The following is a 24,522-nucleotide window of genomic DNA, read 5'->3' on the forward strand; positions in this document are numbered from 1 at the left end:
CAACGAAGGCGTTTTTAATGATTTAAGACTTAACGATAAAAAGTTCGGACTCGCAACGATAACACAGGCCACTTTTTTTTGACTACCTAACCACGTTTCAATGACAATTTGGTTATTTTTTATCGGAACACTCAGCTTCCAAAGTCTGAATGTGACTGGTTTTCAGGACCAGAGCGGCTGAGTGGTCAGACACGTGTCTCCCAGCAAGGCCACTCATTGTCGGGGACGCACCACAACGCCGAACGTACAATAACGCCGAAAACCATAACGCCGAATGCCAAATTGACTACAACGCCGACAGCTAGAAAACTGCTGTGTACCACAACGCCGAGTTATCACAACGCCGAAATACATTAACGCCGAAAAATGTCATTGCAGGACTGCCACAAAGGTTAGGGTAGGTAAGATTAGCAAACAAATTCATTCAGTTTTTCATTTTGCTCCTGTGCCCCCCCCCCCCCCCCCAATTAACGCAGCAACATTTTTCGGCGTTACTGTATTTCGGCGTTGTGGTACACAGCAGTTTTCTAGCTGTCGGCGTTGTGGTACACAGCAGTTTTCTAGCTGTCGGCGTTGTGGTCAATTTGGTATTCGGCGTTATGGTATTCGGCGTTATTGTACGTTCGGCGTTGTGGTATTTCGGCGTTGTGGTAACGACCCCTCATCGTCACCTCAGCGGCCCTCGGTCTACTCCAACACGCGAGTGGTAGTGTGTGGTGTGTGCAGAACAGCGTGACCTTGAACTGGCGACGATGACCACAAGGTCGAGCTACAGGCTGCCACATCTCCACAGTCACACACGATAACCCTGGGCCAACAGCCATGGAACCAAACACATTTAGTTTTTGTCCCACCCTACATCAGGATCTAGGTTCTTTACAGAATTATTCGGGTTCAGGATCTAGGTCCCTGTAACGCCTTTATACGTTTTAATGAAATATCGTTGAATTAGTATATTCGTGTCTTGATAATCATGACAGAAAAATTAAGGATTCTCATAAGAATATATTACAGACGGAAAGTGGTGTTCGTTGGTGATCTAAAAGAACGTTAAGTTAACCTTGTTTTTTTCACAATACATATCCATCTTTGGCTCGTAAAATCGCGATATTCATTTGCATAAATGCCCATCAAATGAAATTCACAAAAATTGGCTTTATTGTAAGTGGTAGCTATAACGCAGCAAATACGCAGAATTGAATGTTGAATGTTCAAGAAAGAACTGATACATTCAAACACACATGACACACAAATTAACATAAATTTTGGATTTTAAAGTAAAAGTTTACCGAGGTAATTCCTTTACATTTAGGAGCTACACATCATTTAATGGTTACGCGTCATATTATTATTCTTTTAAATACATCGGACAAACACGTGAAAAACACAACGATCTTTTGACGAGCGTTATTTAAACATGCAAGGACACCAATCTGACGGTGTAACATTCGTTGATTCGCAACTATATTTAAAAAAAAAGTTAAATAATTTTCTTCTCAACAATAAAAGGTTGTACAAAACCAAATTATCATATTACGAAAATTAAATTTCACTTCATTTACAAGTCACATTTTTAAATATTACTTATAATTAGGGGCATGCAGATTTGGCGAAAAGATTTCGGGACTAGATGAAAGTTGAAACACTGTAGCATCGTCTGTGTTTCGTGATTGGGATAGTTTCTCCCAGGTACATATCGATTGTAACAACACCAATCACAGTGATTCAGTGTGGAAGTAAACGCGTCCTGCGTGGCTCGGTCAAATAAGGCAACGACTTCTCTCGCAGACGGCCGCCAATCACAAGGAAGAAACCACAGGTGCGGGTATACCTTGTTGCAGTCTAATAAGTGTTCAGATCTTTTCGCGAAAAATGCCTGCCCCTACTTATAATTAGAGATACGGAAATTTCGCGCATTCATTTAGTCGCAAGTTAGAATGCAAACCTTCACATTCTCGCACTGTGTTCATGATTGGACAGCAGTTATCTGGACACGCCCCTCTACGACCGTGAGCCAATGATGCCCAGCTAGGTGAGAAGTAAGCGAATCAGGTAGTGCCAATTAATAAGTATAAAACTGTTCTCACTAAGAAATCAACCAATGGATAAGCAAATATCTTTTTAACACACCTATGACTTTGAATTCTACCCTGAGGCCAGACGAATTCGCGAAATTTCCGGGTCTCTACTTATAATGTTGTCTGAATGTGAATGACATTCTGATGTTGGTGCAGACGAATCGTTACTGTACCTATCCAGTGACTAGAGACCCGTAAAATTCGCGGGTTCATTTCGTGTTATGCTAAAATTCAAATAATTATACCTTAGTGCTGCTTCTGTCATTGGTTCACTGTTAATCTGGAGGACTGAGGGCCAAATAGAGACCCATCACTCATAGAAGTGTAGAATCACAGGCCACCCAGTCTAGACGACTCACAAGTCAGCAGCCAATGAACAGTTGGCATTTGCCCGAGTGTGTAGAGGATATTGGAGTCTATCCGGGAGATCATTGAACCCGCGAATTTTACGGGTCTCTACCAGTGACAGACGGCAGGAACCGCATGGCAACTGCGCGCAACCACTCAATTATAAAACCTACACTCTTCAGCCACGTAATTGCACTTGACTAAACACGCTGAACACTGTATGCATGCAGACACGCGGCGGCTGTTACAATGCGGTCGGGGCGAGAAGGGGCAGGTGGTTGCGAGGCCAGCCGCTAGATGCTGCTCGCTGCTTCTTGGCTGACGGCGAGATCTGTGTCACACGTTTCCCCCTGGCTTGGCAGCGCGCCAGCCCGCCCCTCCCCTCTCCCCCTCTCGCGCCATCCCCTGCCGCGGCGGCGTTGCCACGTCTCCCCGCTGCGAGGTCGAGCCTGCTCCGCCGCCGCCGCTTTCTCACTGGCGCGCGGCGTTTCTGTTCGCGCCGCGCCGCGGGGAGCCTTCGTCTCACAGACGAGACCCGAAGTTACCCCAAGTTCATGCTCGCTTCATATTTTCCGTTCTATCTCATTGTTAGAGACCGGCAAAATTCGCTGTTTCGATGGCCTTCAGGATAGACTGCACATACCCCTGTACACTCGGGCGAATAACGCAAGTTCATCGGCTGCCGACTTGTAAGTCGTCCCAGCTGGTTTGTCTGTGATTCGATCCTTCTTTGGTTGAGGGTTTATAACTGGTTGAGATTCGTCCAGATGAACAGTAAGCCGATAGCAAAATTATCTAAGAGGTATATGTGTTTGAATTCTAGCCTATCATCGAATGAATCTGCGAATTTTGCAGGTCTCTGCCATTGTATAAACCGACGTGGCATTAAATTTTGCGGTCGATTAGGATAGGTTAGCTACATTATAAATACTTTAAAACATTGTGGATGGTTGGTTATAATAGGTAAGTATAGCTACATTAAAAATACTGTATAATCATTTTATGGTTGCTTAGCAAATAACTTTTTAATATGTAGCTATACAGGGCTAGGAAACAGTTTGCATGATTTCACAGTATCTTTAATGTAGTCCATCCTAACCAAATCAACCGTTCACAAAGTTTTAAAGTATTTATAATGAAGCTAACCTAACCTTTTACAATGAACAAAAAAAAAAAAAAAAAAAAAAAACCCCGAAGATTCACGATCGGGCGGTTGGCTGTCTCGTCTGTGAAAGGATGGCTTCCCCTCGCGCCGCACAGAGGCCCCGACTAGCCCACGTCAAGTCAACAGCACGGCATTCCAAACATCACTGGCCGTCCTTGTGAGAGCTGGCACGCCATTTAGGCTGTGTAGTGCTAAATACCAACTACACTCACTTTCGCGATACCTAAGACCATTTCCAGTAAAATCATCCGTAACCAGCCAGCTGGACACGGACAATAATTAGAGCCACGGAATTTTCGCGCATTCATTTAGTCGCAAGCTAGAATGCAAACCTCCACACTGTCGCACTGTGTTCATGATTGGACCGCAGTTATCTGGACACGCCCCTCTACTACCGTGAGCCAACGATGCCCAGCTAGGAGAGAAGTGAGCGAATCAGGTAGTGCCAAATAACAAGGATAAAAATGTTCTCGCTAAGAAATCAACCAATGGGAAAGTAAACATGGGTCGAGCACACCTATAACTTTGAATTCTATCCTGAGGCCAGAGGAATCCGTGAAATTTCCGGGACTCTGACAATAAGTAGAGACCTATAAAATTCGCGGATTAATTGACCTCTAGGATAGACTCCACAGTCCTTTAAATACTCGCGGAAATGACACCTGTTCATTGGCTACTGACGCGTGAGACGTCTCAACTAGGCTGTCCGTAATTCGGCACTTTCTTGGCTTAGTGTTTCCCATTGGCTCACAGTTCCCCGGATAAAATGTGGGCCAATCGCAAAAGTGGTACGAAGGTATAGTTGTTTTGATGCTAGCTTATCGCGAAATTAATCCGTGAATTTTGCATGCCTCTAACAATAAGTTCTCGCCGTTGTATAAAACAAGTTTGTAAAGCACTTTATACGCTGCATTTCTAGCGACTGGAAAAATTCGCGGTTTCAATGACTTCTAGGATAAAGTCAACACACTTTTATATGTACGCGGAAAAATTACACCTGGACATTGGCTATTGAATTCTGAGACTTGTGGACTGGGGTGCTTACAAATCGATACAATTTTTTTTTGTTGAGAGAGATTTTTTTATTAGCCCTGAGTGCTTCAGAAAAAAAATGTAACCCAATCACAGCAGCAGCATAAAGGTAAACATATTTGGATTCCAACCTAAAGCGAAATAAACACACGAATTTTTCCGGCTTCTATGCATTTGATAACATTGTTAGGGCTGCGTGTTGACAAACAGAGCTACGGGAGTCTGCGAGACACGGCTTAGCACAAAGTTCTTCCAGAGCCCTTAAAGCTTGCCTGCAAATGTGAGAACACAGAGGCGGTGGTAAAGGGATTGAGGCAGTACTCACCACGTGATCGGGCCGCAGCTCGTACTTGAGTCTCAGGAACTTCTTGAGGTGCGCAACGGTCACTTGGGCGGGACACAGCAGGTAGCGCTTGCTGTAGGCCTGCAACAACCACGACGCGACACTAGCACCGGCACGCTAGAGCTATCTACAGACAGCTGGCACCTGGGCGGGACACAGCAGGTAGCGCTTGCTGTAGGCCTGCAACAACCACGACGCGACACTAGCACCATCATGCTAGAGCTATCTAGACAGCTGGCACCTGGGCGGGACACAGCAGGTAGCGCTTGCTGTAGGCCTGCAACAACCACGACGCGACACTAGCACCATCATGCTAGAGCTATCTAGACAGCTGGCACCTGGGCGGGACACAGCAGGTAGCGCTTGCTGTAGGCCTGCAACAACCACGACGCGACACTAGCACCAGCACGCTAGAGCTATCTAGACAGCTGGCACCTGGGCGGGACACAGCAGGTAGCGCTTGCTGTAGGTCTGCAACAACCACGACGCGACACTAGCACCATCATGCTAGAGCTATCTAGACAGCTGGCACCTGGGCGGGACACAGCAGGTAGCGCTTGCTGTAGGCCTGCAACAACCACGACGCGACACTAGCACCATCATGCTAGAGCTATCTAGACAGCTGGCACCTGGGCGGGACACAGCAGGTAGCGCTTGCTGTAGGCCTGCAACAACCACGACGCGACACTAGCACCAGCACGCTAGAGCTCTCTACAGACAGCTGGCACCTGGGCGGGACACAGCAGGTAGCGCTTGCTGTAGGCCTGCAACAACCACGACGCGACACTAGCACCATCATGCTAGAGCTATCTACAGACAGCTGGCACCTGGGCGGGACACAGCAGGTAGCGCTTGCTGTAGGCCTGCAACAACAACGACGCGACACTAGCACCAGCACGCTAGACATTTCTACAGACAGCTGGCACCTGGGCGGGACACAGCAGGTAGCGCTTGCTGTAGGCCTGCAACAACCACGACGCGACACTAGCACCATCATGCTAGAGCTATCTACAGACAGCTGGCACCTGGGCGGGACACAGCAGGTAGCGCTTGCTGTAGGCCTGCAACAACCACGACGCGACACTAGCACCATCATGCTAGAGCTATCTACAGACAGTTGGCACCTGGGCGGGACACAGCAGGTAGCGCTTGCTGTAGGCCTGCAACAACCACGACGCGACACTAGCACCAGCACGCTAGAGATATCTACAGACAGCTGGCACCTGGGCGGGACACAGCAGGTAGCGCTTGCTGTAGGCCTGCAACAACAACGACGCGACACTAGCACCAGCACGCTAGACCTTTCTACAGACAGCTGGCACCTGGGCGGGACACAGCAGGTAGCGCTTGCTGTAGGCCTGCAACAACCACGACGCGACACTAGCACCATCATGCTAGAGCTATCTACAGACAGCTGGCACCTGGGCGGGACACAGCAGGTAGCGCTTGCTGTAGGCCTGCAACAACCACGACGCGACACTAGCACCAGCACGCTAGAGATATCTACAGACAGCTGGCACCTGGGCGGGACACAGCAGGTAGCGCTTGCTGTAGGCCTGCAACAACCACGACGCGACACTAGCACCAGCACTCTAGACCTCTCTACAGACAGCTGGCACCTGGGCGGGACACAGCAGGTAGCGCTTGCTGTAGGCCTGCAACAACCACGACGCGACACTAGCACCATCATGCTAGAGCTATCTACAGACAGCTGGCACCTGGGCGGGACACAGCAGGTAGCGCTTGCTGTAGGCCTGCAACAACCAAGACGCGACACTAGCACCGGCACGCTAGAGCTATCTACAGACAGCTGGCACCTGGGCGGGACACAGCAGGTAGCGCTTGCTGTAGGCCTGCAACAACCACGACGCGACACTAGCACCATCATGCTAGAGCTATCTACAGACAGCTGGCACCTGGGCGGGACACAGCAGGTAGCGCTTGCTGTAGGCCTGCAACAACCACGACGCTACACTAGCACCATCATGCTAGAGCTATCTACAGACAGCTGGCACCTGGGCGGGACACAGCAGGTAGCGCTTGCTGTAGGCCTGCAACAACCACGACGCGACACTAGCACCAGTACGCTAGACCTCTCTACAGACAGCTGGCACCTGGGCGGGACACAGCAGGTAGCGCTTGCTGTAGGCCTGCAACAACCACGACGCTACACTAGCACCATCATGCTAGAGCTATCTACAGACAGCTGGCACCTGGGCGGGACACAGCAGGTAGCGCTTGCTGTAGGCCTGCAACAACCACGACGCGACACTAGCACCATCATGCTAGAGCTATCTACAGACAGCTGGCACCTGGGCGGGACACAGCAGGTAGCGCTTGCTGTAGGCCTGCAACAACCACGACGCGACACTAGCACCGGCACGCTAGAGCTATCTACAGACAGCTGGCACCTGGGCGGGACACAGCAGGTAGCGCTTGCTGTAGGGCTGCAACAACCACGACGCGACACTAGCACCATCATGCTAGAGCTATCTACAGACAGCTGGCACCTGGGCGGGACACAGCAGGTAGCGCTTGCTGTAGGCCTGCAACAACCACGACGCGACACTAGCACCGGCACGCTAGAGCTATCTACAGACAGCTGGCACCTGGGCGGGACACAGCAGGTAGCGCTTGCTGTAGGCCTGCAACAACCACGACGCGACACTAGCACCATCATGCTAGAGCTATCTACAGACAGCTGGCACCTGGGCGGGACACAGCAGGTAGCGCTTGCTGTAGGCCTGCAACAACCACGACGCGACACTAGCACCATCATGCTAGAGCTATCTACAGACAGCTGGCACCTGGGCGGGACACAGCAGGTAGCGCTTGCTGTAGGCCTGCAACAACCACGACGCTACACTAGCACCATCATGCTAGAGCTATCTACAGACAGCTGGCACCTGGGCGGTACACAGCAGGTAGCGCTTGCTGTAGGCCTGCAACAACCACGACGCGACACTAGCACCATCATGCTAGAGCTATCTACAGACAGCTGGCACCTGGGCGGGACACAGCAGGTAGCACTTGCTGTAGGCCTGCAACAACCACGACGCGACACTAGCACCATCATGCTAGAGCTATCTACAGACAGCTGGCACCTGGGCAGGACACAGCAGGTAGCGCTTGCTGTAGGCCTGCAACAACCACGACGCGACACTAGCACCGGCACGATAAAGCTGTCTACAGACAGCTGGCACCTGGGCAGGACACAGCAGGTAGCGCTTGCTGTAGGCCTGCAACAACCACGACGCGACACTAGCACCATCATGCTAGAGCTATCTACAGACAGCTGGCACCTGGGCGGGACACAGCAGGTAGCGCTTGCTGTAGGCCTGCAACAACCACGACGCTACACTAGCACCATCATGCTAGAGCTATCTACAGACAGCTGGCACCTGGGCGGTACACAGCAGGTAGCGCTTGCTGTAGGCCTGCAACAACCACGACGCGACACTAGCACCATCATGCTAGAGCTATCTACAGACAGCTGGCACCTGGGCAGGACACAGCAGGTAGCGCTTGCTGTAGGCCTGCAACAACCACGACGCGACACTAGCACCGGCACGATAGAGCTGTCTACAGACAGCTGGCACCTGGGCAGGACACAGCAGGTAGCGCTTGCTGTAGGCCTGCAACAACCACGACGCGACACTAGCACCATCATGCTAGACCTCTCTACAGACAGCTGGCACCTGGGCGGTACACAGCAGGTAGCGCTTGCTGTAGGCCTGCAACAACCACGACGCGACACTAGCACCATCATGCTAGAGCTATCTACAGACAGCTGGCACCTGGGCGGGACACAGCAGGTAGCGCTTGCTGTAGGCCTGCAACAACCACGACGCGACACTAGCACCATCATGCTAGACCTCTCTACAGACAGCTGGCACCTGGGCGGGACACAGCAGGTAGCGCTTGCTGTAGGCCTGCAACAACCACGACGCGACACTAGCACCATCATGCTAGACCTCTCTACAGACAGCTGGCACCTGGGCGGTACACAGCAGGTAGCGCTTGCTGTAGGCCTGCAACAACCACGACGCGACACTAGCACCATCATGCTAGAGCTATCTACAGACAGCTGGCACCTGGGCGGGACACAGCAGGTGCGCTTGCTGTAGGCCTGCAACAACCACGACGCGACACTAGCACCATCATGCTAGACCTCTCTACAGACAGCTGGCACCTGGGCGGGACACAGCAGGTAGCGCTTGCTGTAGGCCTGCAACAACCACGACGCGACACTAGCACCGGCACGCTAGACCTCTCTACAGACAGCTGGCACCTGGGCGGGACACAGCAGGTAGCGCTTGCTGTAGGCCTGCAACAACCACGACGCGACACTAGCACCATCATGCTAGACCTCTCTACAGACAGCTTGACAGCTGGCACCTGGGCAGGACACAGCAGGTAGCGCTTGCTGTAGGCCTGCAACAACCACGACGCGACACTAGCACCGGCACGCTAGAGCTGTCTACAGACAGCATGAGAGCTGGCGCCATCGATTTGCATTTAGTAAACCTGCAAGGGCAATGGCTCAGTTACAGATTTACTCTGTTGCCTGATGTCGAACAGTCTTTTGGTTTTTTTTTTAAAGGTCCGGATTTTATTTTTTGTAACATAGAGACAAGGTTGTACATTTTTAGGATTTATAGCTTATTGATGTGGCTATCCGGGATTTACACCGATGCTTTGAGATATACTATTTTAATTTGATTTACAGTTAAATAAGTCCAGTACTATTTTTTAAACTATTCCTCAATAATTATCTTCGTACAACGTTTTTTTTATTTACTGTAAACTAATGTTCATTCGATAGCTAACCAAACCTTAAGTTTTATTCACCGATACACGTTATACGTAGGTTTAGGTTTGTTATTTCAGGAGGAATGATGGGAAGCTGCCAATGTTCCGCTATTTTCGAAAGTGTACGTTACATCAGTTTATCCTTTGTTAGTTTTTCCTGCTTCGTCGCGTTATCTGAGAGCGCAATTGCACTTATTACGCCTGCAAATGAATGTTAATTACTTCGCTGACATGCAAACTGGCTGGTTGCTCACTACAGTTGGCAGTTGACGTCATGGTGGTAGCCCTGGCTTGTAACTGTGCGCTCAGAGCGCATAAATGCAGTAACGGAACAAGGCCCTTGTACAGCGAGAACTCATGTCGATTTTCTATTGGGGGATTAAGGCACTTAGATAATTTAAGAAGGTGTTTTAGGCACTTAGATATTTTTTCACAGTAAAACAATCATACTTTTCAATGACCGTTTGCTGTAATTACCTACGCTACTGCAAATTTTGCCAATTTTGCAAAAATAAAATTCTAAAAATACATTTTCGGCACGCATAAATTTAGACGGCGTATTAATTAGGTAATACATTTTCTAAAAATACTTAAACTAAGCCAAAAAGTGCATGTGAGTGCGAGTGAAAGGCGTTATGGCTAGCCCCGAGAGAGAGTGAGAACGCTTATCGTGAGCTGCTGTTGCTCGCTGCGTCGTGATTGGCTGCTGAAGAGACCACGGAAGTCCCAATACAAGTTCCAAGTACTGATACGGTAGATACAGGTAGTATATTGGCGAAGTTAACGTTATTTTTGCTATTTTAATTATATTAATTATTTTTCAGCTTTGCTATTGTATTTTTTTGTGGAAAGTTCATAAATTAATATAAGAGAATAACAGTAGCCAAATTATAACCTAACATAGAATTACATAGTAAACGCTTATTGTTTTTATTGAGAATACACGACCACTGGTGGACCGTCTGTATACTATGTTCCAAGCGAGCGCGTGTTGTCAGTACCTACAGTATCACAAGTGAGAGGCCAGGCAGTGAATATCGGTCCCCAGCGCTCAACTGTCTAGTCTGTACAGTCTGTTGCAAGCGAGCGCGCGTTGTCAGTACCTACAGCATCACAAGTGAGTGGCCAGGCAGTGAATATTGGTCCCCAGCGCTCAACTGTCTAGTATGTACAGTCTGTTGCAAGTGAGCGCGTGTTGTCAGTACCTACAGCATCACAAGTGAGCGGTCAGGCAGTGAATATTGGTCCCCAGCGCTCAACTGTCTAGTATGTACAGTGTGTTGCAAGTGAGCGCGTGTTGTCAGTACCTACAGCATCACAAGTGAGCGGTCAGGCAGTGAATATTGCTCCCCAGCGCTCAACTGTCTAGTCTGTACAGTCTGTTGCAAGTGAGCGCGTGTTGTCAGTACCTACATCATCACAAGTGAGCGGTCAGGCAGTGAATATTGGTCCCCAGCGCTCAACTGTCTAGTATGTACAGTGTGTTGCAAGTGAGCGCGTGTTGTCAGTACCTACAGCATCACAAGTGAGCGGTCAGGCAGTGAATATTGCTCCCCAGCGCTCAACTGTCTAGTCTGTACAGTGTGTTGCAAGTGAGCGCGTGTTGTCAGTACCTACAGCATCACAAGTGAGCGGTCAGGCAGTGAATATTGGTCCCCAGCGCTCAACTGTCTAGTCTGTACAGTGTGTTGCAAGCGAGCGCGTGTTGTCAGTACCTACAGCATCACAAGTGAGCGGTCAGGCAGTGAATATTGGTCCCCAGCGCTCAACTGTCTAGTATGTACAGTCTGTTGCAAGTGAGCGCGTGTTGTCAGTACCTACAGCATCACAAGTGAGCGGTCAGGCAGTGAATATTGCTCCCCAGCGCTCAACTGTCTAGTCTGTACAGTGTGTTGCAAGCGAGCGCGTGTTGTCAGTACCTACAGCATCACATGTGAGCGGTCAGGCAGTGAATATTGCTCCCCAGCGCTCAACTGTCTAGTCTGTACAGTGTGTTGCAAGTGAGCGCGTGTTGTCAGTACCTACAGCATCACAAGTGAGCGGTCAGGCAGTGAATATTAGTCAACTGTCTAGTCTGTACAGTGTGTTGCAAGCGAGCGCGTGTTGTCAGTACCTACAGCATCACAAGTGAGCGGTCAGGCAGTGAATATTGGTCCCCAGCGCTCAACTGTCTAGTATGTACAGTCTGTTGCAAGTGAGCGCGTGTTGTCAGTACCTACAGCATCACAAGTGAGTGGCCAGGCAGTGAATATTGGTCCCCAGCGCTCAACTGTCTAGTCTGTACAGTGTGTTGCAAGCGAGCGCGTGTTGTCAGTACCTAGCATCACAAGTGAGCGGTCAGGCAGTGAATATTGGTCCCCAGCGCTCAACTGTCTAGTCTGTACAGTGTGTTGCAAGTGAGCGCGTGTTGTCAGTACCTACAGCATCACAAGTGAGTGGCCAGGCAGTGAATATTGGTCCCCAGCGCTCAACTGTCTAGTCTGTACAGTGTGTTGCAAGCGAGCGCGTGTTGTCAGTACCTACAGCATCACAAGTGAGTGGCCAGGCAGTGAATATTGGTCCCCAGCACTCAACTGTCTAGTCTGTACAGTATGTTGCAAGTGAGCGCGTGTTGTCAGTACCTACAGCATCACAAGTGAGTGGCCAGGCAGTGAATATTGCTCCCCAGCGCTCAACTGTCTAGTCTGTACAGTGTGTTGCAAGCGAGCGCGTGTTGTCAGTACCTAGCATCACAAGTGAGCGGTCAGGCAGTGAATATTGGTCCCCAGCGCTCAACTGTCTAGTCTGTACAGTGTGTTGCAAGTGAGCGCGTGTTGTCAGTACCTACAGCATCACAAGTGAGTGGCCAGGCAGTGAATATTGGTCCCCAGCGCTCAACTGTCTAGTCTGTACAGTGTGTTGCAAGCGAGCGCGTGTTGTCAGTACCTAGCATCACAAGTGAGCGGTCAGGCAGTGAATATTGGTCCCCAGCACTCAACTGTCTAGTCTGTACAGTGTGTTGCAAGCGAGCGCGTGTTGTCAGTACCTACAGCATCACAAGTGAGTGGCCAGGCAGTGAATATTGCTCCCCAGCGCTCAACTCCCTAGTTTGAGCTAGTGAAATAGTTTGTTCTGCGGGGTTTGTCTTTGTCGTGTAAAAGGTGTATTGGTCGGGCAATGACCTCTATTATGTTCAACGGATTTTCAATAACGAGGAATTTTAACAATTAAAAACCAGTAAAAGTTTTTGAGAGATTTTGTTTCCTTCAAAAATCGGCGAGAATACTATTTTATGAAAATCAACCAGTATTTTGGAGTGCAGTAAACATTCCACAAGTGTTTGTATAATAAAATTCGGACCATTAAGCTAGCTAGGAGATCTGGACTCTTACGGCCTAAATAACAATATAAAGTAGAGACATTGATGATTTAACACTCAAATTACACCAACATCCGAACTATATCAAGGTGTGTTTATTAATAGTAAATTTATTTTTCAAAACCCTTTTCAGGATCTTTTCTAGGTGGCCGTACCATTTTGAAAACTTTCTCATATTTTTCTGGTTAACTTTTAAGCTGTTGGCACAAATGTTATATTCCCTTAATATAATATTTAGTAATATATAGTAATATAAAAAGTTATGTTGGCTGAAACAATGAACATGAGTCTATAATTTCTTCCCATTTACTCCAGGTATTGATTGGTACGTCACAGGCAACCAGCATGCCTATCCTAAATGATACCACTAGTGTCCTAAATGGTACCTTTACAATATAGAAATGCAGGATCTATACCTTAATCAAGTGTTGAACTATAATAGTGTTTTATTTACAGTAGTGTTAATTACTATCTAAAATATACATACATGGCTTACATAACTGGCACAAAATACAGATTGTCATACATCGCGATGATCTTGACGCCTCGGTCCAGAAACACATTTGAGCTTGAAGAAATTGGGTAAACATTTTAGACTACCCGTCACTCCACTTAAAACTCCTTTGGCTTAAAATCAAGCAAAATATTTTTATACCAAACTAACTAAACATGAGTTTTTTCGTCAAATTATTTTTAGATTAAACATTTTAGCGAAATATCAGATCCAATTGACTTTAGCCCAAATTATATTAGGTAAGTCAAATAAACTCGGGCCAAATTATCTTAGACAAAATAATTTTAGACCAAATATTTGTACTCCAGATTTCAAGAAAAGTAAAAGGAAGTTTATTAACTGCTGTAACAGTTTAAGACTAAAGTTTTTTTATGTCACTGTACTTATTTTAGGCCAAAGAACTTAAATCCAAACTAATTGAGGCCAAATGACCTACAACCAAACCATCTGACACCAAATAACAGTTCTATAACAGATTAAGCAATTTATTTTAAGTCTAAGTAATTCTAATAGCTTATTAGGCCAAACAAATTAGGACAAAGTGACACAACAAATATAGGTAGATTATCAGCAGCTACACATAATCGTTTAAAACCCATAAGTATACCGCAAAGTGTCCACAATGGACTAATTAATCTTTTATAGAGTTCTGAATGGTTGCTGTCTTTAAACAGCTCTCGCCTACAGTTAATGTAACCTGATATGCTCCACACTTAAGCCAAAATCTGTTAGAAGCACTTAAGATACGAGCTTGTTTGATTAAAAGCAATTTTCTAAAAATGTAAACAGCTTACAGCGATTTTTAATACAGTACGGACTATATACAAACACCTTGTGCGAACTGCAAAGATTATGCATAAAATATATATACCTACATCAAGTTATCTAGAATATAAAAGAGTAGGCCTATACAACAATTGTCAGCAATAAACGGGTTTATATGAACTCGAGATTAGTGAACTACGGGTACAAGACTTGGAAACTGATAACGGAAATATTACCTACACAGACACGCCTCCAGTTTTATATAACTTAGAATATTAATAATTTTACTATCACTCCCGTTCGGACTACGACTGTCCCTGCGTTGTAATTGTTTGTGCCCGGCTCAGCAGTCATCACTCGCACACACGTGTCAGCAGCCACACTCGCATGTCACTCAAGTGGTCCGGCTCAGCAGTCAACACTCGCACACACGTGTCAGCAGCCACACCCGCATGTCACTCAAGTGGTCCGGCTCAGCAGTCAACACTCGCACACACGTGTCAGCAGCCACACCCGCATGTCACTCAAGTGGTCCGGCTCAGCAGTCAACACTCGCACACACGTGTCAGCAGTCACACCCGCATGTCACTCAAGTGGTCCGGCTCAGCAGTCAACACTCGCACACACGTGTCAGCAGCCACACCCGCATGTCACTCAAGTGGTCCGGCTCAGCAGTCAACACTCGCACACACGTGTCAGCAGCCACACCCGCATGTCACTCAAGTGGTCCGGCTCAGCAGTCAACACTCGCACACACGTGTCAGCAGCCACACCCGCATGTCACTCAAGTGGTCCGGCTCAGCAGTCAACACTCGCACACACGTGTCAGCAGCCACACCCGCATGTCACTCAAGTGGTCCGGCTCAGCAGTCAACACTCGCACACACGTGTCAGCAGCCACACCCGCATGTCACTCAAGTGGTCCGGCTCAGCAGTCAACACTCGCACACACGTGTCAGCAGTCACACCCGCATGTCACTCAAGTGGTCCGGCTCAGCAGTCAACACTCGCACACACGTGTCAGCAGCCACACCCGCATGTCACTCAAGTGGTCCGGCTCAGCAGTCAACACTCGCACACACGTGTCAGCAGCCACACCCGCATGTCACTCAAGTGGTCCGGCTCAGCAGTCATCACTCGCACACACATGTCAGCAGCCACACCCGCATGTCACTCAAGTGGTCCGGCTCAGCAGTCAACACTCGCACACACGTGTCAGCAGCCACACCCGCATGTCACTCAAGTGGTCCGGCTCAGCAGTCATCACTCGCACACACATGTCAGCAGTCACACCCACATGTCACTCAAGTGGTCGGGCAGGTTATCTCCGCGCTTCAGTCGTCCGTAGTGCCAACTTATGTTGCCGAGGCGTGCAGACAAAACAAAGTAAATATTTAATAGAATAGCTATGCATGCTGTAGGAGTATATTATCGAAATTTATACAAATGAATGTCTTTTTTTTTTATTTGTTGTTTTGTCTACATTCTGAAATCCGCTGATCAAACAAGCAATATTAAAGAAAAAACTTTTTTTTTTAAATATTCACCATTTTAACGTGTAATATATATATATATATATATATATATATATTAGTAAGTAAAAATAATCATACAAATCGTTCACGGTCTTACGTTCTGACCCATTTGGAATTTTGATGTTCCACACAAATAAAATAAACTATTCCCAATATGTTGAAAATATATTTTACTTATAAAGCTCGATTTCAAACAACTTTAATAGTTACTAATACCAAATTAAAAAAATTGTTACAAAACTACAATAAAATACAATTGTGTTTCCGCGACTCACAATGCGTGTCTAGACAGCCAAATCAACTGGCAATAGGCTGTTACTCTGCGGTATGTGTTTTCTCAGGCCGCACGGGCGTGTCCGTGGCGCCACTGGGACATGAGCTACTCACCGCCACGGCCGAACATGAGCTACTCACCTCGCAGGTGTCGACGCCGCTCTCAGAGCTCCTGCTGGACAGGCTCTCCCACTCGTCCTTCTCGCGATCCCTGCAACACACACACGCTGCAGTCAGCGCTGTTCTCCAGCTGCAACAACTGCCGTGCTCTTCAAGGCCATATCTCGACCAGAAGATCACAGTGTTGGGCGCAGAACCCACTCACACATCCTCGGCGCGCCATCATCAGGAAAGGCTTGTGCCTCCTCTATGGACACTGAACACCATAGAGTAGGCGGTATGGAGATCAGCTGTCCAGGGCTTTTCTTGTTCCACATCTATGGACACTGAACACCATAGTGTCGGCGGTATGGAGATCACCTGTCCGGGTCATTATCTTGTCCCACCTCTATGAACACTGAACACCTTAGATTCGATTGTTTGAAGGTCATCAGGGCGCACTTCTCTTTTAATACTGAACACCATAGAGTCGACGGTATGCTGTCGACCAGGATGGGTCACAGACTTGCTCCACCTCTATGTATACTGAACATTATATATTCGACTCTATGGAGATAACCAGTGTGGGATACTGGCCTGTCCCACCTCTATGAACTCTGAACATCAAATAGTCGACTCTATGGAGTTCACTAGGGCGAGGTAGAGGCTTGTCCAACCTCTATGAACACTGAACACCATTGGATTTAGGGCATCTAAGAGCTGTACAGTGTTACAGACACAACTAGTTGGTGTGAAAGTAGTCTTGGTTAAGGGCATCTACAAACTGTACAGTTTCACTGACTCATCTAGTTGGTGTGAATTTAGCCTTGGTGTAGGGTTTCTACGAGCTGTACAGTCTGACACTATTAGTTGCTGTACATAAGCCTCGGTGTAGGGCCTATTGGAACTGTACAGGCTCAGTGACACAAGTTGGTGTGAGAGTAGCCTCTGATGGGTGGCCTCTATGAGCTGTAGAGTATTACTAACAAAACTAGTCGGTGTGAAATTAGCCTCAGTGTAGGGCCTCACTGACATATTTGGTGTGAGAATAACCTCGAAGTAGGGCCGTTACGAGCTATACGTTCTAACAAAACACATTTAGTTGGTGTAAATGTAGCTTGGCCAACAGTATTTGCCAGTAGTGATGTCAAAGAAGTCCACAGAGGCGAATAACTTCAAAACACAGTGCATGTAACTGAGGAAAGCAAGCGACCTTGGCCGACAGTATTTGCCTGGTTTGATGTCTGTGGCCTGGTAAACCAAAATGTGATGTGTCGGGCCGGGTATGGAGTCCGGCTCATTCGGGAAAGCACCTGATAAGGACACCATGTTGAAAGCGTTTCTTCCAGCAGATGATGATGAGTGCTAATGGTGTTTCTTCCAGCAGATGATGGTGAGTGCTAATGGTGTTTCTTCCAGCAGATGATGGTGAGTGCTAATGGTGTTTCTTCCAGCCAAGATGGTGAGTGCTAATGGTGTTTCTTCCAGCAGATGATGGTGAGTGCTAATGGTGTTTCTTCCAGCCAAGATGGTGAGTGCTAATAGTGTTTCTTCCAGCCAAGATGGTGAGTGCTAATGGTGTTTCTTCCAGCCAAGATGGTGAGTGCTAATAGTGTTTCTTCCAGCCAAGATGGTGAGTGCTAATGGTTTCTTCCAGCAGATGATGGTGAGTGCTAATGGTGTTTCTTCCAGCAGATGATGGTGAGTGCTAATGGTGTTTCTTCCAGCAGATGATGGTGAGTGCTAATGGTGAATGCCGAGCGTGGTGGAGGAGCCACTGATGTGTCATGGCGGGAAAATACTGCCGTGGTTTGGAGGTGGAGCAACAAAACATCACGAGAGACCGAACCCGTGAAAGTTGTGTCCACAAGTTTAAAAACCCGAATCGGCCGGTAATCGAACTAGGCAGAATCAAAGACTGTGAAAACATGTCGGTACTTATTGCAATAACAAGAAGAAATTACATTGTTTTACTCACTCTCTCAAAGCTATTTTTATATAAAAAAATCCCAGTAAGGAAATGTACGATATCACTAACTGTGTAGTATCTGGAAGTGGGCATGGAGGAACTCACTACTCATCTATTCGACAGCCTAGGCTCTGAGATTATTTTTTTAACCACCATGACAGGCAGACGTCAAATCCAAAAGTAAACCAGCGACTAAGAAATATGTACCAATCGATCAACAGTTAAGAGTGGCACATCGGAATTCACAGCAGTAAAAGCTCAAACGTCTTATTCATGTGTAGGCTTTACAAACTACGCCATTTGAAGTTCTGCTACTCCGAATCGTTATTAGAAGACTGGAATCGATGAATAAATATCAGGATGTGTGAACAAAAGGTTTGCGTTTGATTCAAAAGTGACACTGAAAATATTTACATCCACTAAAGAGCAGAAGAAGAAAAAAACAGGTTGTGTGCTGCTATCGCTAGGAGCGCCCTGACGACGCGCCGGCAATACAAACAACTCTAAGATAACAACAGCCAGCCAGCTACATCACAGGCGAGGTCTACCTCGGTCGGCTGCAGACTGCACTAACACACACTGTTATAATGCACTGCAGGCAGGACGCCAACAGTCGTTGCCTACAAAAACACCCGCAGGCTGGAATTCCACTGCCTGTAGGTTTATTCTGCGGGAATGTGAGTGACCATCTCACGGTATGCTTTATCACCAGCCTAGCTTCAGCAGTCCTGCACATAACTAGGCGAGCTTATTGATCATGCTGGAATTTGGAAGCTCCCAAAACTAGCTTTTTTTTTCCTTCATTGGTTCAAAATCGTGTGGGCTGTTAAGCTATTTTATGATTTGTTGATGGCTAGGGGCATGCATATTTCGCGAAAAGTTACCGAGACTAGCAGAAAGTTAAAACACTGTAGCATCGTCTGTGTCTCGTGATTGGGTGAGTTTCTTTCAGGTCAATATCGTTTGTTACACCACCAGTCGCAGTGAGTCAGTGCGGAAGCAAACACGTCCTGAGTGGCTCGGTCAAATAAGGCAACGACTTCTCTCGCAGACGGCCGCCAATCACAAGGAAGAAACCGCTGATGTGAGTATAACGTGTTGCAGTCTAATAAGCGTTAAGATTTATTCGCGAAAAATGCCTGCCCCTATCGATGGCTCATTCGCATTCAAGGGAAAATAACAAATTTTTAATCGTATCCTGCAAATAAAATTACACGAGAGAAATATTTTTTTACAGTGATTGATAGTAGTATATAATAGGGGCTCCGGGGACATGGCGCCGGCGCGTGGATTGTGATTGTCGGTCCGCCATCTTGGATTGTGACGTCACGACGGCAAAAATTCCTCAAAATTCCTCAAAAATGACTCAAAATGACTCAAAATTTCCCGTTTTCGAGGGAAAAATTCCCGTTTCGAGGAAAAATTAGGATTTCAAAAAACCACAAATGTCTTTTGCCTTAGAAAGAACACAAATTCCTAAAATAGGCTTAAGCATCCTTAACTCAAGCCTCAGTTAAGCCATTTCTAGGAATAAGGATACCATGACCTTTGACCTTGACCCCGGCGGCCATCTTGGATCCGCCATCTTGGATAGCGTCATTGTGTTCTCGAAAATTTCGGTGACGTGTTTTCCGCCATATTGGATTATGACGTCACCGTTGCAGTTTCCGTTACGGTCGCCATCTTTAACTTTTTTATTTATTATCCGATTTTAATGAAAAAAATTCCAAAATTCATCAAAAAATTAACGTATTTGAATTCTGTTTGATTATATCGATGTACGTCCTTGGTTCGATTCCCGGCGAGAGTAAACGGTCGATCCTTCCTCCATGAAAGCTACCTAGACTGATCTACCACCAATACCAAGGTATATATCGTCAACTGATATGACATCATGTCCGCCATCTTGTCTTCATCCACTGGAGACCACCATCTTGTTTTCGTCTGCTAGAGTGTGCCGATACCATGTAGTATAATTATCTGGTCACCATACTGTTGTCCTCAACTGTTGACATTGAACATTGACCTTGAACTTTGACCTTGACCTTGAACTTTGACCTTGACCTTGTACTTTGACCTTGACCTTGAACTTTGACCTTGAACTTTGACCTTGACCCTTGACCTAGAAATTTGACCTTGGCCATGAAATTTGACCTTGACCTTGAAATGTGACCTTGACCTTGAAATTTGACATTGACCTTGAAATTTGACCTTGACCTTTGACCTTGACCTTGAAATTTGACCTTGACATTGAAATTTGACCTTGACCTTGAAATGTGACCTTGACCTTGAAATTTGACCTTGACCTTGAAATTTGACCTTGACCTTACAATGTGACCTTGACCTTGAAATTTGACCCTGACCTTGAAATTTGACCTTGACCTTGAAATTTGACTGTCCTTGAAATTTGACTTTGTCCTTGAAATTTGACTTTGTCCTTGTCGAACATAATGGATCCGACATTTTATGTTCAGTACATGCTACCAGGAGCTACCACCTGCTGGAGTACACCATATTGTGTGTGTACTTGTATTATAGAGTACATTTCCATCTGGATAATTTTATTCTAACCCGCTACAGTGCAGTAATCATAAGCACACGGAGAAAACCGCCACAAGTTTTCTTTGATATCATAAAAATACAAAAAAAATAATTAAAAATTAAAAATAAAAACGAAAAAAATTCAAACATTCTGGCTTGTACTAGAACTCTAACTTTGCACATCAAAGAGAAGTTCACAAGCTAGCTGGCGGTTTTCTCCGTGTGCTTCCGATTATTCTTGTCAATATTATGGTGGTTTTCTCCGTGTGCTCCTGATTATTCTTGTCAATATTTTGATGGTTTTTTCCCGTGTTCTTGCAATCATTCCTGTGGTTTCTTCAAGTGTTTCTGACTATTCTGAGAAACCACTCTCTGCATGGATTTTTTTTTGTCTGATGAGACATGTCATTTTATTTGGAGTTACATTTAATTCGATAATTTCTGCTACTAAATCAAAACTTGCAATATTTTTATCAGGTGGGAAAAAAATCATTACTCAGTCAAATTAATATTATGCTATGAGACATCTGTGGAGCACCAACATGCAAGACGAACTTCCTTTTCCTTGGAGTCTAACGAAGCCATCCTTCTTTTGCGATCGTTAGTGAGCATCCCGCATCCCGCATAAAAGAACTAAATATTATTTACCTGCAAGCAACATGTGGCGACATCTGTTGTTGAAAAGCAGAACTACATGCATAAAGTACTTTTGCATGAGATATATTAATTCTCGCTGATGAAATATGAAAAAATTTATATTTAAGTATTGGATCTAATTTAAAACACTCAATTGGTATCTGGCATTAGTCTCAGTAACTAATATGAATTCCGATTTGGGATCTGACGCTGTATCGAAAGAACATAGGTGTAAGTTTTGCAGTAAAGAGTTTATCTTGAGAAAGAATAAAAGACAACACGAGAAGAATGACTATGTTAAAAATCCACTGCGCAATATGATAAGTTGTGTTCGATGTAGCAAGTCGTTTACGCGGAGAGAGAGCCTAAAAAGACATGGCAGAACTTGTAGCGCCAAGCCTGCGTACAAGCTAGAGGACAACGATGAATCTACTAGCCTAAGGAAGAGTGATCTGCATTACGACAATAATTTTCTTGGCTCTTCCGATCTCGACAAAGAACTTAAATTGAAGGAGGTTGATGATTTACGGAAGAATGAAGACAATGGAAGAATCCTTAACGTGAAAAGTGAGAATATATTCCAGCCGAATTCAAGTAGATCTTTCCTACTTTGTAAAAATGATGGACTCCTAAAAAGGAAGCATGAAGACGATGAAGACACTACAACATCATCAACATCGAATTATTACGGTAAATTGGGTGAAGACGATTCCTTCTACGGTGATTGTTACAGTGACTCTGAGGCTGTTGACAAAGACATAGATTATGATGAAGCACCTAAAGCTGCCAAGATCGAAGAATGTGGCGGTGTCCTGAGACCGAAACGGTGGAAACGACGTGATATATTAAATAAATCTGATCAAGCTTGTGATGATCGCCGTCTCAAACATGAAAGTTACCCTGAGGTTGGTGGTAAAACGGAAGACGCCAGAGATCGTAATATTTATAAAGGTGCAAGGAAGATGGTGGTAGAAGAGAATGATTACACATCATGGAAAGATCCAAACATATTGGTTGACCGGCTAAGACTTCTACATGGTTCGCTTTGTGCAGGAAACTATTCGTGCATCAAAGAAATATCCTTCATACTCAAGGGACTGAGGAATGCTGGCTACATACAATAATGGCTTGTTTTACTTGCATTTGTATAATGTAAAGCAATAAAATAAATAATTTAAATTATAAGAATTTAATGTTTTTATTTCTTGTATTCTGATTTCTAACTAAGACTTAGATCTCGCAAATTGTGCTTCCTTTTTGCCTTTTTTTGATGGAGCTTTCAAATGTGCTTCCTTATTCGATGGTGCTTCCAAAATGTGCTGCCTTTTTCGTTCGCGGTGCTTCCAAATGTGCTGCCTTTTCGTTGTCGGTGCTTCCAAATGTGCTGCCTTTTCGTTGTCGGTGCTTCCAAATGTGCTGCCTTTTCGTTGTCGGTGCTTCCAAATGTGCTGCCTTTTCGTTGTCGGTGCTTCCAAATGTGCTGCCTTTTCGTTGTCGGTGCTTCCAAATGTGCTGCCTTTTCGTTGTCGGTGCTTCCAAATGTGCTGCCTTTTCGTTGTCGGTGCTCCCAAATGTGCTGCCTTTTCTTTGTCGGTGCTGCCAAATGTGCTTCCTTTTCTTAGTCGGTGCTTCCAAATGTGCTGTCTTTTCGTTGTCGGTGCTGTCAAATGTGCTGCCTTTTCGTAGTCGGTGCTTCCAAATGTGCTGCCTTTTCGTTGTCGGTGCTTCCAAATGTGCTGCCTTTTCGCTGTCGGTGCTTCCAAATGTGCTGCCTTTTCGTTGTCGGTGATTCCAAATGTGCTGCCTTTTCGTTGTCGGTGCTTCCAAATGTGCTTCCTTTTCGTTGTCGGTGCTTCCAAATGTGCTGCCTTTTCGTTGTCGGTGCTTCTAAATGTGTTGCCTTTTCGTTGTCGGTGCTTCCAAATGTGCTGCCTTTTCGTTGTCGATGCTTCCACATGTGCTTCCTTTTCGTTGTCGGTGCTTCCAAATGTGCTGCCTTTTCGTTGTCGGTGCTTCCAAATGTGCTTCCTTTTTGTTGATGGTGCTTCTATATTTAATGTTGTTTTGACTCTAGTATTATTGTAAATGGTTCTTGATTTGACTAGCGTATTATTCAAACCGGTTAATGTATATAAGCGAGTCCTAGACAGCAGGATGCTCAGTTTGTTACTGACGTCGGCGGTGTAAGGATCACCTAGTTTGTTTAATCTGGTGCATAAATCGCGTAATTGCCTGTTCTTGAGACTTCGATGGCATCTTTACCGACTTTAACGTCGAACTCGGAGGTTGTACCATCGTCTACGGGAACCTTTACGACAGCTACGACGGAGAAGGTGCAGATCCCGTTGGAAACGCCTCTGACAACACTGGAGGAGACTTCGATATGTGCTGTTCCACCATCAGCTGAAGTTTCATCAGCATTGAATACTTCAATTAATGAAGAGCGTACTTCGCATCAGTGCAAAAACTGTGGTGCATCATTTACTATCACCTCAAATGCTTGCAGACATGAAAGAAGCGGTTGTTCTAATAATGTTCAAAGAATACAATTTCAGTGCAATAAGTGCAATAAACTAATTTCACGTCTCGATAGCTTACATCGTCATTATAAAAAATGCTCCGAGACGTATAATGAACATGGTTATTGATTTGACTCATGTGTTGTACCGGCTAATGAGACTATATAAGTGCTATGAATTTCAGTCCGTCTCTGGCTGTGGTGATGAACGGATCGGATAGACATTTAAAGTCATGTAAAAGGCTTAGTCCGTACAATAAGAAGACTGTTTGAATCGAGGAATCCACAAGGCTTTGGTAATTTGTCAGTGTTTTTTGTACTTGTAGTAGTGTATTGAATTTAAGTAATAAATTTTTTTAAAAGAACTTGTGGTGTTTTTATTTTCTCAAACCTAACACTTTTTTAGTATTTTTTTAAATTAAAGTTGTTTTGTATCGGCCAGGGGATAGAACCAAGGACCTTAGTCGATCCAATCAATCATTATATGGATTACTAATTTATTTAATGAATTTTGGATTTTTTCCCGCTTTTCTAGC

The 24,522-nt window shown here is 45.9% G+C and overlaps 1 protein-coding gene across 1 annotated transcript in view; it reads right to left on the reverse strand.

The window, feature by feature from the left end:
* Window positions 1–24,522, reverse strand: part of LOC134528837 (BRD4-interacting chromatin-remodeling complex-associated protein-like) — a 242,869-nt gene that overhangs the window by 31,834 nt on the left and 186,513 nt on the right. Inside the window, exons 6-7 of the mRNA XM_063362503.1 lie at window positions 16,365–16,434; window positions 4,949–5,047 (exon numbers count right to left, since the gene is read on the reverse strand). Of these exons, the coding sequence (XP_063218573.1) occupies window positions 4,949–5,047; window positions 16,365–16,434 (169 nt within the window). The remainder of the gene's footprint in view (window positions 1–4,948; window positions 5,048–16,364; window positions 16,435–24,522) is intronic.

Source organism: Bacillus rossius, chromosome 2 (assembly GCF_032445375.1).
Source record: "Bacillus rossius redtenbacheri isolate Brsri chromosome 2, Brsri_v3, whole genome shotgun sequence".
Taxonomy (NCBI): domain Eukaryota; kingdom Metazoa; phylum Arthropoda; class Insecta; order Phasmatodea; family Bacillidae; genus Bacillus; species Bacillus rossius.